Here is a 14351-nt window from a genome sequence, read left to right on the forward strand (position 1 = left end):
GCTTTATTTATCAGCAACAGACATACACTGAATCTACAAAAGCCAGAACGATTCAATTTCAAATATGATCTGGATTTCTTTTTCATCATCCATAAAGTTTTTTTTAACGAATGGATATATTCAATACAATCCATGAATGTTCTTCAATTGAATAAATTTTAATATTTTTCGGGAGGGGGGGGGATTGGTTATTTAGCATGGCCACATACATCATCAGCAAACCGACTGAATAAATGATTATTGAGCAGACGACAACTGTTTCCGCTGAGTTGGATCCACTTCCTGTCCTCTCGCAGTCGTAAATTAAAGGTTGACGAACTGTTATCAAATTGATAAACATGATACCAACTGGCCGTGTTTCTATTGATTGTCAGTATCATAAATCGTGATTAATCCCGCTATTACGGCGCCTTTTGATCGGCTTAGCAACAACGAAAACGTCCGATCATAACTGTCAAATAAAAACAACAATATTTTAATTTTGCCTCACTATTTTTTTTTTATTTCTGTTTTATGTGATCGGTAATATGATTCATGTGTTTTTAACATAGAGTTCTGCAAAGTGTGTGACAACATATCTAACATTTTTTACAATTTATTTTAGTACCATCATTTGAATTTTATTATTGATCAATCTGCAGTATTAGAATCACTAGATAGCGAGAATGGTATATTGGTTATCTTGGTTTGATTTTTTTTTTTGGTATTCCATTACTTTGACTTACCCTCAGGTTAAAGGGATAAAGGATCATAAGGAAAATATTTTCGTTTTATAGCCACAGTAATGCTACACGCCCAAACAATTCTATTGCATCTCTTCGCAAGATTTTTTCCCCATGTTCACAATTGTAAAATTCTAACACAATTGCAGAATTAGTTTAAAATAGCGAAAGTACAAATTTAAGTGGTATTCAATTAGTTTACGTATAAATTCAGCCATGAATTTGAGTTTTTGTGAGCTTACTTCGAATGCTACTTCCTAAACGTTTTGAAATAAATATGTTCCGTTATATGGTTGTCTTTTAGTTAAATGATAGGAGCCAAATTATATAATATCAGAGGTAAAAAAATAAATAAATAAAATATCCTTTTTTTTCTCTAGAAATCATATTTAGAAACAAAAGAACTAGGTACGATAAACACCAAAAACGGCCTTCTCCCCAAAATAAACAATATTTTACCAAAAGGTAGACATAACTATGTAATTTCATAAAATAGAAAGGTTTTGATAATGAGACCATTATTTTTATCTGTACACTACTCCAACGTAAGGTCCTTTCAATAACGTTTTAATGACGTCGGGTACTTCTCTTCTCTACCAACCCATATTTATGTTCTGAATGTGAGCAATGTGGACGACGGACAACATCTTCTTCGTATACATGCATCAAATAAGCGGAATTTGATTCTTCAAGTTTATAGCCATTGTTAAAAACCCACTTTACAAGCGGAAGTTCCTGATAGAATAAACCTTAAAACGTTAGCACAGATGCATATATAACGTCTTATAGGTTAAACGCTGTAATAAGACCCCATTAAATTTACACTGAAAAAAATTGTGTCATGAAGTGCCTTTCATCATATTTCAAAACAATTCCATCAACAGTTAAGATTTTGAATTGAATTTTCTGATATAACACCGGCTTTTTGTTACACAATACTGTTGTTCTGGCATGAGACTGTCTGAGAATGGAATTAATAATAATTGCACTGCAAGCGCAAGAACATCCCATCGCGACAGAAAAATGTTTTTTTTATGCGTTGTGAATTAAGTTTAAACTTATTACCTATTTTATTTTAATTTTTATTCGTAGATTAAGAAGGTACGTGGCCATTTTTAGACTGAATAAGAAAAAGATATCCAAATTTTAAAAACAAAATATATGGATTTTTACTTTACTAGACAATAGTATATATAAATAGCTAAACTAATTATATCCTTAATTTTAAGGTCTCAGTGGTTATTTTGTTGACCATCCAGCCTCCTTAAATAAAATCGGCCAAATCGATAACTATGATATACTTCACCGACAGCTTTAGAAATGAAAACGCTTTGACTTGTTACAATGCATATAAAGTATCGAATTTATCCGGTTATTTTCGTGATTATCTATTTTTGGCATTTTTCGCGATCGCAAAAAATACGAATTATTATGCTGAAATTTTATGTTACTGCTTTCTATCAGGAACTTTTTAAAATGACAAACGCAAACAAAATAGGTTTCGCAAATTTTACGACACGCGAAAAAAAGATATTTGGTACATAGAAATTAATATGATGCATATAGATACGATATCTTTAAGTCTTCTTTATAATAAACAAACTAGCATTCATACACTTATCAATTCTCTACATCTATCATGGGCGATTATAAAGAAGTATTGCATATACATGTTTTTTCCATGCAGACTGTTTTTAACTTGTAGCTTTTGTTTCCATAACAAAGAGTTGTGGACTCTGCATGAAAAAATGACAATAACAAACCGTCAACCATCTCAACAATCCATAAAATAAAATACAAATTCAAAGCAGAGCAACAAGGACCTCTAAAAGATAGAGGTAGGATCAGGTACCATGGCGGAGTACAGTTGCATGTAACTTGAACACCGACTCTCTAATTTTGATTGATGATTAGAAAAAATAATAATACCTGAAATCATCCGAAACATCAAACTAAAAATAAATAAGATAAAATTTTCAGCTCAAATCGTAATGATGCCCATTTAAGGATCTTCTACTTTCATTGCAACTTTGATTAGCCTAACATTAATTGTAGCCTGTGCCTTTGTGATAAGGTTGAGGTTCTTTTCAGCTGGTTTTTTAACCATCTTGGTTTTCCATTAGTTCGCATTGCATGTAAAAAAACAACAAAAAAACGTGTGTTTTTTTTTTTCTTTATGAGCAATTTTTAATGGAAAACTTTAAATGCTTTATTTTATTTTTTGTTCTTTAGAACAAAAATCAAATGAATACTTTTTATCTTTTATAATAAAACATCGGGTACAAGGGTAAAAGTATAATATTAAAAAAATGTTTTCTCCAAAAAAAAAACCCCGGCAAACTCAACATAAACAAGGCAATTATTAAACACCGCTTGAAAGCTTGGAGAAAATTGTGTAAAAAAATTGCATAACTCTTTTTATCGTCAACCATTCCAGAGATCTTGAATTATACAGGCATTTCAAATAAATGGGTTTCCTTTCTGCTATAGTATTCATTCTCATTGACAAAATACCACGAGGGACCCGATGAATATTTGGACAATTTAATATAGAGATAACCATAATTTAATAAAACGCAACTTCCTAGCAAAACATCTGGTTCGGTTTAATTTAGAGAACATTGAAAGCAGGTGACTTTCCATTTCTTTGATGACCAGCAAGGAATGTCGTTAAATCCTGTTTGCAACATTAAAACACAGAATTGAAATAGGCCATTTACATCTTCCCTCTCCGCCTTTTAAAAGCTTGTCAGATGTTATTACTTTTCATTAGATCGAGTAAGGACTATCTGTACTTTTTACGTGAAAGCGCGTCATATATTTTTATTCTAGGCTATAATTATGAGACAAGGGGCTTGAGAGAAATTGAATTGAAGTGTGCTGAAACACGCTAGCCCGTAATGAAAGTGAAGAAGGGGCTTCTTTTATTAATTTACAGAATTTCCATATATTATCACCCTCATTCTTTTTTTTTCTGTCTCCTTAGTTTTTCTTGGAACTAATTTGGCCTTAAAGGTGCGTACGAGTACTTCGGTAATCGAGGCTAACACTACTAACGTGTTTCTTTTTCTTTAAATTTATTTTGACCATTAGAAAATTGATATTTATTGGAGGGTGGGCAATATTCTTGACGAAAACTGTCAGTTTTAACAGTATTGCTATAGAAAACTATAGAAAAAAGGGAATAATTCTTTTGTTTCGTTTCGGATTTTCAATAACTCCCTCCTGCTGTTCATGAATGTCCGTACCGCGGTGTCGTCTGCTCTTTGTTTCACTAATGACCCGATTGAAGAAATCCTGTAAACGTCACCACCGAATGACGATTCAAACGCGTAGCTAGCACATGGAAACCGGCTTTAACGAGCCGCATAACGGGGCCGTGAATCAATGTACAATCGCTAAGCATTATCAATGTTAGGTTAGTCCCTATTACGCCGGCTCTTGGCCTCCTCCTACTACTCTTAAGTTTATTCCACGAACATGGTCTATCCAAATAGCTCCTCAACAGGTGACAGGATTTATTGCGAACTGAAAAACTGTACCAGGGAGTTGGACATACTTCAGGGGGACGTGAATTACGTTATCACCAATGGGAACAATTTAACTGGACCCCATTTCAGTACCGAGGAGTATGTCAAACTGTACCTTGGCGAACGTCAGATCAACTACGTTACCGTTTGTTTATTAACGTTTATCTATGTGACCATACTTCTGAGCGGGTTGGTCGGGAATATTTTCACGGTACTTGTGATTCTGAAGAACGTGTACATGCGTTCTGTGACGAACTACTACTTGTTAAGCCTCTCCACGGCTGATCTCCTCACCATTGTTTTTGGTAAGTCGTCATTGTTAATTAAAAACTTCGTCAAACGCTTTGAAACTGCACGCTTAAAATTTTTCGTTGTATTTGTTTTTCAGTTGTTCTTTATGTTTTGTTTTCGAATGTTGCTAATTGAAAACTTTCGTAAAGCGCTTTGAAATTGCATTTTAAACGTTTAAAATATTTTGAAATTTTTATTGCATTTTAGGATGATATTTGTTCTGAGTTCTATGGGCAATTTCATAACTATTTATCTCTTAACATTCTTGTAATTACTATATATTTGCCAGAATATTTCAGAGTTGGAGCTATATACTGTTCTACTAGCTTCGTGTACTGTGGAATTTTTTTGCCGCATATACCAGTAACTTTACAACCTTTCTAGAAAAAAGGCCGGCGTTAGAATTTAAAAACATTTCTAGGCCATATTTAAAATCCTTCAAGATTATTTCACAACTTAATTTAGATTACTATGAATTTTATTTAATAAAATATGGCACTCAACTTTATTGAAAGTTTCATGCCATTAAAACTATGGTGTGGTGCAATTAAAGTACATGTACTTCTCTGTGAATTTGCTACCTACAAAATGATTAATTTTTGGTTTCAACTTTATGATTGACAAACAGAATAGTCCCTTGCTGAAGTATCGCTCATGATCTTGGCTGGAAGATAAAATTTAGTTTAAAAAATCTATTATGTTTTAATTTTCAACTTATCCTTGATCAATACAAAAGAATAAGTTGAATGAAAGTCCGATTAGATCATAACATTTATTGCTTGCAAATTTGATGACAAAGATGTGTATTTGATATTGGTTAACATAGTACAACTAATCATTGAAATACGTTAAATGTTGTAGAAATGTTTAGCTCCTCCGGCTTTGCTTCTGTGATCTTTCCTCAGAACACGTTTTGCATTGTTAATGTGTTAGATTTACTAATGCATCAAGTTGTACACAGTCCTTATCCAATGGCAATGCAAAAAACACCCCCCCCCTCTCCCAATAAAAAAACCCCAATCTCATAATTAATCAGGAAAATCATTAATAAAATATAACACTATAGTTGCGTTTGAACTCCTTCTGAACTCAGAATGTAAACATTGGAGATTTTTGAACGCACGACGAATTTAACACCCAGAAAAAGTACTTTACATTTGTTCAATCAACTGATTTTTTTAAATAGATAGATAGATAGATGGATAGATGGATGGATAGATAGATAGATAGATAGATAGATAGATAGATAGATAGATAGATAGATAGATAGATAGATAGATAGATAGATAGATAGATAGATAGATAAATTGATAGAAAAAACGTAATGGTGTAAATGTTTGAATTAGAATTTATTTTTTTGTAATTTCCTCGTGCTGAGCACTCTCAAATTTAAAGAAAAGCAACACATTAATAGCCATTAAATTATATTCCTACGCAAAAAGTCAGCTCTTAATAATTAAAACAAAACTTAATTTCTCATAAAACTGATGCGTTCTTTTTTGGGGGGTTTTCTATTAAAGATGACAGAGTGTTTTAAGTTTTAAATGACAGGAAAAGTTCGTCTCTTCAGACGGCAGTGTCATGTTTCTTCATGCAATCAAAGGTGGTTCATATTTAGATCTCGCTCAATGGCTGCTCGCGTGGTTAGCAAAATAACAGTCACAACTTTATCATTGCAATTGAGCATTGAGAGAGAATGACAGTATGGTAGAAGACATCGCGTACTAAAGGTAACCAATTAAGGAACTTGATTCACTTGAGCTATTTTGCTATTGATCTACTTTCTCCCCCTCGCAGAACATTTACTTTAAGCGACTGGAATCAAACGCTATGGCTCATAACACTTATGACTCCTGCCGAATTCATTGGCTGAAAGGAAAAAAATGATCAGTTCGGTGGAGAGAGAGAGAGAGAAAAAATAACAACTTGTTTGCTCTCATCTTTTTACTTAAATGTTTTCCTTGGTCGAGGATTTAATGCTGGTGTAATGGTCTTGATACAATTTGGAAATAACCTAACGGAAATTTCCAATTATTCCACGAACCTTGCAGTTCAGAGCGGAGATCAAGGGGGATACAATGGCTCTTTGTTGAATGACAGTGGATCGTTTGATTCCAAATCGTTCGTTATTGCTTATCTTGGAAAACAGCAAGGAGATACCGGTCTTGTGGTGGCACTGACTATTGTTTACATGGTGGTGTACTTGAGTGGTGTGTTGGGTAATTCATTAACGTTTCTGGTTATTTACAAAAATGCCTATATGAGAACGGTGACCAATTGCTACCTGATGAGCCTCGCGCTGTCTGATCTGCTTACAATATCAGTCGGTGAGTACAGTCTGTAATATTATATGTATGTAAATTTCCAAGCCGTGACACTCGTCTGTTTCGACAAATTAACACGGTAAATAAATAATTTAACATCTGGATTTTCAAGGAAGTCGGATGTTGGTGCAATCAACATGGTATAAATGCAACGCGTTTGAACTGGAATAAGCCTTGAAATTAAATGATGAATATTTTCCCCGAAATAACATTTAGGTTCATGTAACTGCTTGAATTTTGTTCATTAATTATATATAGGAAAAAGATTTATTTACACCATTTAAAGCAAAACCTTGCCGATAGAAATTGTCAATTTTCATATAAAATTGATGCAGATTTCTCGTAACTATCATATTTATCTTTCAATTGCTACTTAGAGTGTTTTTTAGGTTAATACTGTTATAAAGGATGTCAAGTGTATTGACGAGTTTTTTTTCCTAAACAGGTCAAAATAATGTCAAGGTCAGGGATCAAACGAAATGAAAAGTTATAATGGCTGCTTCAAAAAAGTACCGGCGTTCAAAATACCACAGATGTCTTACTAAGAACATCTTTTGAAGCTGTCGTAAACATTATGTTCACTCTTTCATTAAAAAGATTCTCTAATAACTTTTTTATATAACTGGGGAAAATGAATGACATTCATTAAATGTTATTTTATTTTATTCATTTATTTTTTTGCAAAATGATTTATTATAGCTGATTCTTAAAATATGAATAGAATATATATACTTTATACATCGCTTATTTCATTTGAGTTTTCCAATTGGGAATAAATAAATGGGGTAAATGATTGACATGTAACTCGATTTAGGAGGGTCATATTCATAAGGTATTTTTTGTTTATTTTTGGAGGGGGGGGGTCACCGTGAAGTGATAGACAATGCCCGGATGAGGTCAATGTCCTGAGTTACAATAGAGCAAGACGAACTGACATAACTTTGACTTGACAACGCAGTTCGTCTTGACATCAGAGAATAAGACAACTTCAAGGATCACTCCGAACCATTAACATCACTTACATATGTCCCTGTCTCATCATGACTAATGTCGGTCTGAAATTCTCTTTGATTTTTCCAGTGTAAGTGGTAGCACATGGAAAGGTAAATGACATCATTTATGAAGATTTTCATCTTCCTGCTTTTATTCATTAATGAATTAAGTGTTGGTCATAAAAAAAAAATTCAGTGAGGAGTTTTTTAAAATACGTTGTAAACAAGATTGTCACTTGTCAGATGTCGTGTGCCTTAAGTGTAGTTAGGTTATTTTCGATATCTTTATCAGATGCTTATAATGTTCAGTATCATTAACGCTCTTTTGCAATCAATGGAGTATTTTGAATGAAGAATCGAAAATGAATGGCCATTAAAAGGATCATTGCAAAAATATATAACAAGTTACATGCTTTGAAGATAAAACATCCATCTTGAATTTAAAAGCTGATGTGATGTTTTCAATGGGTTTTTTTTTTGGAAAATGAATGGGAAAAATCTGTAACTTGTAACTTGTTATGAAAGATCATTTTATCAGTATCAGAATGAACATCGCCATACGCTATTCACCTTTCCGCATGCCTGCATGCATCATCGACTTGTATTTGATTGGACCCATGCATAAGGCATAGGGTTATGGGAATTATTGGAAAATATACTTCGATGGAGCATTTTTAAGAAATGAACTTTCTGATTGCTTCATTGTTGATTCAGAACAGAAGAATGTCGGACCAAGTAGACAATATCCAAAACAGTAGGCGGTACGACGGAACAATTTAAAACGTGGGAAGAAGGAAATATTAAATCAAACTTTTGTTATGAAAACACAACAAGGACAAAACAGTTTCCTTAAGTTTATCCTAAGTATATGCAATTGTGCTGAAAAGATGTAATTTTTTAAATTTAAAATATTTCGCTCATTTTGATTGCTACAAAATTGGACTGAGAAATCTCTAGTACTTGTAATAATGTTTGCCCCTCTGATGAACCTATATAGTATCGTTGCGCATCTTAAAATGCATAGCGTGTTATTTTTCTGTTTTAATTGGTGACCATGAACTTTTTGCCATTGCTCTAATAAAGAGAAAGCTGATCAAATACTGTGAACATCAACAGTGCTTTATTTTCTCTCTCTCTGGTGTATACCAATAAAAACTTGATTTTTCCCCCTAGGGATAAAGATCTCTTCGTGCATTGAAACTCTTGTTCTCCGAAGATTTGTTCGATGAAATCTCAATGAATGTTTAGTGCTTTGGTCTGGTTACATTCAGAGATAATTCTGCAACTACAGGGGAGGGGTATCTCTCTCGCACTGAGAGGTTATTAATTTGTTGTGTATGGTTGCGTGCAAAAGAGAGATTCACAGAGCTGAAATGAATAATTTTTTTAATTGTAGTCGTCATTTTTTCATGGACCTGGCACTGTTTTTGCCATGAGCTTTTTTCCTCTTGTAACAATGTATATAAAATATATTGAAAAAAAAATTCTAAACCAGTTTTCCCTCACCCGCATTTTATGTTAACCAATTGCACAGTTCATAGTGGGGTTATCATACTAAGAATACATCGAAATCGTAACTTTAAGATCTTTTGTTATCGCTATTTAGAAGATAAAAATCTAGTTTTTTATTTTAAAATTGTTATAAGATAGATGTAAGATAATCAATTAGCATCGAACTTTTGCCAGTAATGATAGTTGTTGATATCTATAATATAAATTTCACTAATTAACATTAGTATGATTAACATCGTTTAGTCTTGCCAACTGTATACCATTTGTAGCTAATGCATCATTTGATTTTGGAATTATAACACTTTTTCAAGTGTTTTCCAGCTATGAACACCATTTCGTAGTAAAAGAAAGGTCCTTGTTGTACCCTTACACCAATCAACGAAGTTTCATTTAAATCTCAACTGCATGGGAATCTCTGTATTATAGGTAAATCAATTGCAACTTTCCTTGCAGATTTTCTAAGTATCAGTATGCACATGTAAGTTCAGGAAATTGCATTAAAAACCATTAATATTAAAATTCAATATTTTACAGAAATATTTGTTTTAGCCAAAATATTTGAAAAGACTTGATAAAATTCAATCCATACAGAAGAAGTCCCGTCTTTAATGCAAACCATCAACTAAATATCATGCTATAGAATATACTTCTCTTTGTCATCGAAAAGATATTATGTAATAAATTTCTTATCCGTGATGTATGATATTTCAGGCTTAAATGTTAATGGCTGCATGAAATCATTTGTCCCTAAGAAACGCCATAAATTTTGGTGTTATTACTTTAATAACGGATCGATGGTTGATATATATGTCACTCGTTTGTTCATATTGTTTCCGCATATTGCACAAGTATATGTTTATCAACGAAGATCTGTCTTTCTGTGGCAATAAGTATGTATGTATGTCGGTTTGTAAGATAAATTTCATCTAGACTGTAGTTGTAGTGAATATACCCCCCTTCATTAAAAAAAGACGAAACAATGTGGGATGACATGTTAAAACACATTATCATGAATCATAATCCGGGTTACATAATCTGACTTTTCGTATTATGGTTGCAAATTTTCCAATAGGGAATAAATTAATAGGTCATCGGATTTGAACAAATGAAATCACGAGACGGATGCTTAGTTAATTTTCTCCCAATCGAATTCCTATTTTCTTTAATTCTGTAGAAATCGGATTTAAAAGGTCTGAAATACACAAGAAAGCCTTTCGAATACTCTTCCATTCCTCTTGAAAACACACTGATTTTGTAAACTATTACTCGTAACTAAAACATTCACGCTCTCGAAATATACATGCATGTATAGATGTAGTAGGTTTCAAATTTCACATGTATGTTAAACCGTAAAATGAATGGACCATTAAATGATAATTTAAGGTAATTTTTCCAATGATTTTATAAAAAATTTCCTTTATAATTTTGAAACTCGATCAAGAAATTTATTTTTTAAAGCTAAAATATGGACACATTTCATGAGTCTACGATATATGACAGCTTTATACCTATTCAGATGCTCTTCATCACCTGGAACTATGACTTGGGAACGTTAATGTCGCATCAAGAAAGCAATTATGTCTATTATGCGACTAATTGTTTTTGTTTTTTGGCTTTTTTCTCGGGCATGCAACTGATGTCATGACTTACATGCGTCACTATTATACTTTCACACTAAGCTATTAATTAAGGTACATGCAATAAGTCGGCACAAACGTGAAACTTTTTATCCGTAATGATATTGATACAATTGCAGTTTCTGCACAAATCTGCGAAAACACTCTAAACCCATCCTTTGTGTATAAAAACAAGTTTTGACAGATGTACCATATTACAACACTCTTTTAATTCCTGTGATCCCAAGAAGCATGGGAATGCTATGTAATTCTGTTAACGACCCTGTTCCGCATTCTGCCACTCGTAGATAAATGCATGCTGTGGGCTGTATTCAGCACACCCCCTGACGACACCCCAGGGGACCAACTGTTTTATGGAAGGAAAATTAACAAGAAAACGTGCAAAACTCGCGCATTTTCATGCAACTCAAATACATGTCGATAGTCTAATGCATTTTTACATTCTCGCGGTAAAAAAAAATCCATGTGGGCAAAATTCTGCAGAGGACCTTTAATTAGTATTCATGTTATTAATTAACTTCTTATCATAAATATAACTTCAACGAAAAGAGATCACAGTGCTTATTTGTCTTAAAATAAGGTTTCCGTATCAGACTGTAAGACTTAAAAAGAGATGCTGTTCGCTCACTTTTGGATAAACAGGATAGCGCAAAGTGGCACCATGCGTGTTACAAACTATCATTATCAGTACTTCTGCTTTCCCCTTAATTAATCTAGTACATGTACTATATGTACGTGTACTATACTGATTAGACTGTAAATCAAACATGTATTATATAATAGTACATGTCTATAAGGTCGTATACATAATCTAAATATTCTTTGCGATGATATATCATAATTTGGTTAATTCATTATTATCTGTTCTTTAGTCTATCAATGCAAAAATAAGGGGGCACACTTAATATAAAAAGGTACTTTTATTAATGTTCGACAAAACATCCCCCCCCCAAAAAAAACAACCCCCACCATTACCGCAAATTAAAACTGTTTCTTGGGTGCATGGTGATTTGTTACTACAGTCCTATCGCCGACTCCCTTCAACCACGTGACATCGACAATAATTAATTAAAGAAATAATCATGTTTAGAAATCTACTCTATCCTAAAGCATTGTTGATGAATTCTACTTGTACAATCTAAGTTATTTTTTTATAGTAGTTTTCGTTTTTAAAAACATTGGTCAACAAACGTGAACAATAATTAAAGCATAAAAAATGGTGTCTGATTTTCAATGCAAAACATGAGGGAAATAGTGAATCGATGAGCCGTTAGAGGAATTTTGATAGGATTTGGATATTAAGTATTCCCCGCTCGAATAGCTTGATGGCAGTTCTTACAGCATCAACGATCTTTTGAGTTGATACGGCATAGAAACGGAATAAATATCCATACATTGCTTGAAATACTCTAATTTTTGCTTAATATTGCGAGCCACGATGGAAAGATGAAACCTATATTGAACAAATAAATAAATAAATAAAAGCTCATTGATTGATTGATTGATTGATTGATCAGGTTTTATACACGTTCCTAAGAAAACCGAAATACCGGGTTAACGAGATATATCATTTCTAATATATAAAAGTGAACATCTGCAGTAAATCTATATAGAGCATCATTGCTAATAAAGGCGATGACACTGGTTAAATTAAAATTAATAAAGTTGATAGAGGCTTCATCTTGATTTGAACGATATGTAAGGATTAGCCACACGTTCCTCCATTACCCAGATTGCTCGTAATCGCCTCACTCAGTGGCGCCGACTCAATACGGTATAGATATTGTTCCTTCCGTTTTGGCTCGCTTTTACTTAAGCACAAGAATGCCACCTATCACTCCCATTATAGCCTGATTATCAAACTAATGGCTGTCTGAAGAAGGAAACGACTGTCATATAGAGGCCGCCTTTTGACATATCTTTACATTTAACGCTGTAATCGTTTTGGATTCCGCCATTCCGAAAAAACTGGATCAGCCATTTGTGGATTAAGGGCGAATAATTGCGGGTAAATTTATTGACATGGAGTTGTTCTAGTGGCGGTGTGATACATCATGTTAATATTTCGGTTTTTCCAAAGATTGTCTCATCCTGTTTTGAAAGAAGTACACGGGACCCCCTCTATATTTTTTTTTGGCCAACTAATGTGTGCATGTACAAGAGTAACCCAATTATCGTTAAAAATTTGGGGTAAAACATTCATCCCAACCTCCCACCACACTCATAAACTATTTTGATGGTAGTATATTCGTTTAGAATTACTGTAACGCGCATGCTTAAAATTTACAGTTACTTTCATTAGTCACAATTTGAGAAATTTTACATGAAATAATTGCAAACAAAAATGCATTTTTAATAACTAGTATCATCATTAAAAAAAACGCAATTTTTTTTAGACCCATTTTAACAAGAGCTTGGACTTTGGGTAGTTGTGTCAAACAGCTAAGTTATCTATGCCTGTCTATTGCATTGCTGGTCTCTCAAATATGGCTCTTTGAAACCAACAAGACGTGTCAGGCTTTTGAGCTAAGCATACACAATCGATGTATATTTCGCTTGAAACCACATCATTTTAAACTTGTTTTGACGTAAGAAATGGACAATTAGATGATACTGAAAGTCCAAGCTCTTGCTCAAATGGTTTTAAGTGAGGGTGAGGGCTTTATGATATGGCCACCCACAGTTGTTTCAAAAGGTCCGAGGTCTTACTTTAAATAATATATTCTTTCCTGTGATTTTTTGTTTTATTTCAATCATGGAAAATCATAATAATTATAATCTTTTATATTTTAGATATTTAATACTGTAGCGTTCTTATTAAACGCGAGAAATTTAATATTCACGAAAAATCGCGAGAAACAACCCCCACTATTTTAAAATGTTGCTTTTATTTTTCAGACTGTTTTGAACTACAGGAAATAATTACAAAAATTTGGTGATCGCGATTTTACATCTCGTGATTTGATACAAAAACAGCGGAATCGCGGAATTACGTATTCGTGTAAAATGAGGAATTTACAGTAACCGAAACATTTGATATAACGATCAGATAGGTCTAGATGTTTGTTTGGAGTTTTTTCGGCACTGATCTTTATCTGATATTGTCTCCACATTATCAAAGACTGTTTATTCTAAATAAAGACATTTCTTACTTATTTCTATTCTGGGTTTGAAGCCCATTCATTTATTCATTATCTCTACCTTATAGTTTGCAAACCGTTCCTTATACCAATTACGCCAGATTCCGATGCTCAAAGAATTTGTGTCTTTGAAATGAATATAAATCGTGTATTATTGCGATTCGAAGAAATTCGAATGCATTTGTATGCCCAAGTGAGCGAAG

At 33.2% G+C, this 14351-nt stretch overlaps 1 protein-coding gene across 3 annotated transcripts in view; it reads left to right on the forward strand.

The window, feature by feature from the left end:
- Positions 1-14351, forward strand: part of LOC128184160 (pyrokinin-1 receptor-like) — a 32851-nt gene that overhangs the window by 13143 nt on the left and 5357 nt on the right. The window contains exon 1 of one of the 3 annotated variants that reach the window (XM_052853517.1): positions 4003-4557. The exons of 1 other annotated variant lie outside the window; for it this stretch is intronic. In XM_052853517.1, the coding sequence (XP_052709477.1) occupies positions 4203-4557 (355 nt within the window). In that variant the 5' untranslated portion in view covers positions 4003-4202. Of the gene's footprint in view, positions 1-4002; positions 4558-6190; positions 6871-14351 lie in introns of those variants that run through there. One more of the 3 variants, XM_052853518.1, reaches the window with a different exon arrangement.

Source organism: Crassostrea angulata, chromosome 5 (genome assembly GCF_025612915.1).
Source record: "Crassostrea angulata isolate pt1a10 chromosome 5, ASM2561291v2, whole genome shotgun sequence".
NCBI lineage: Eukaryota > Metazoa > Mollusca > Bivalvia > Ostreida > Ostreidae > Magallana > Magallana angulata.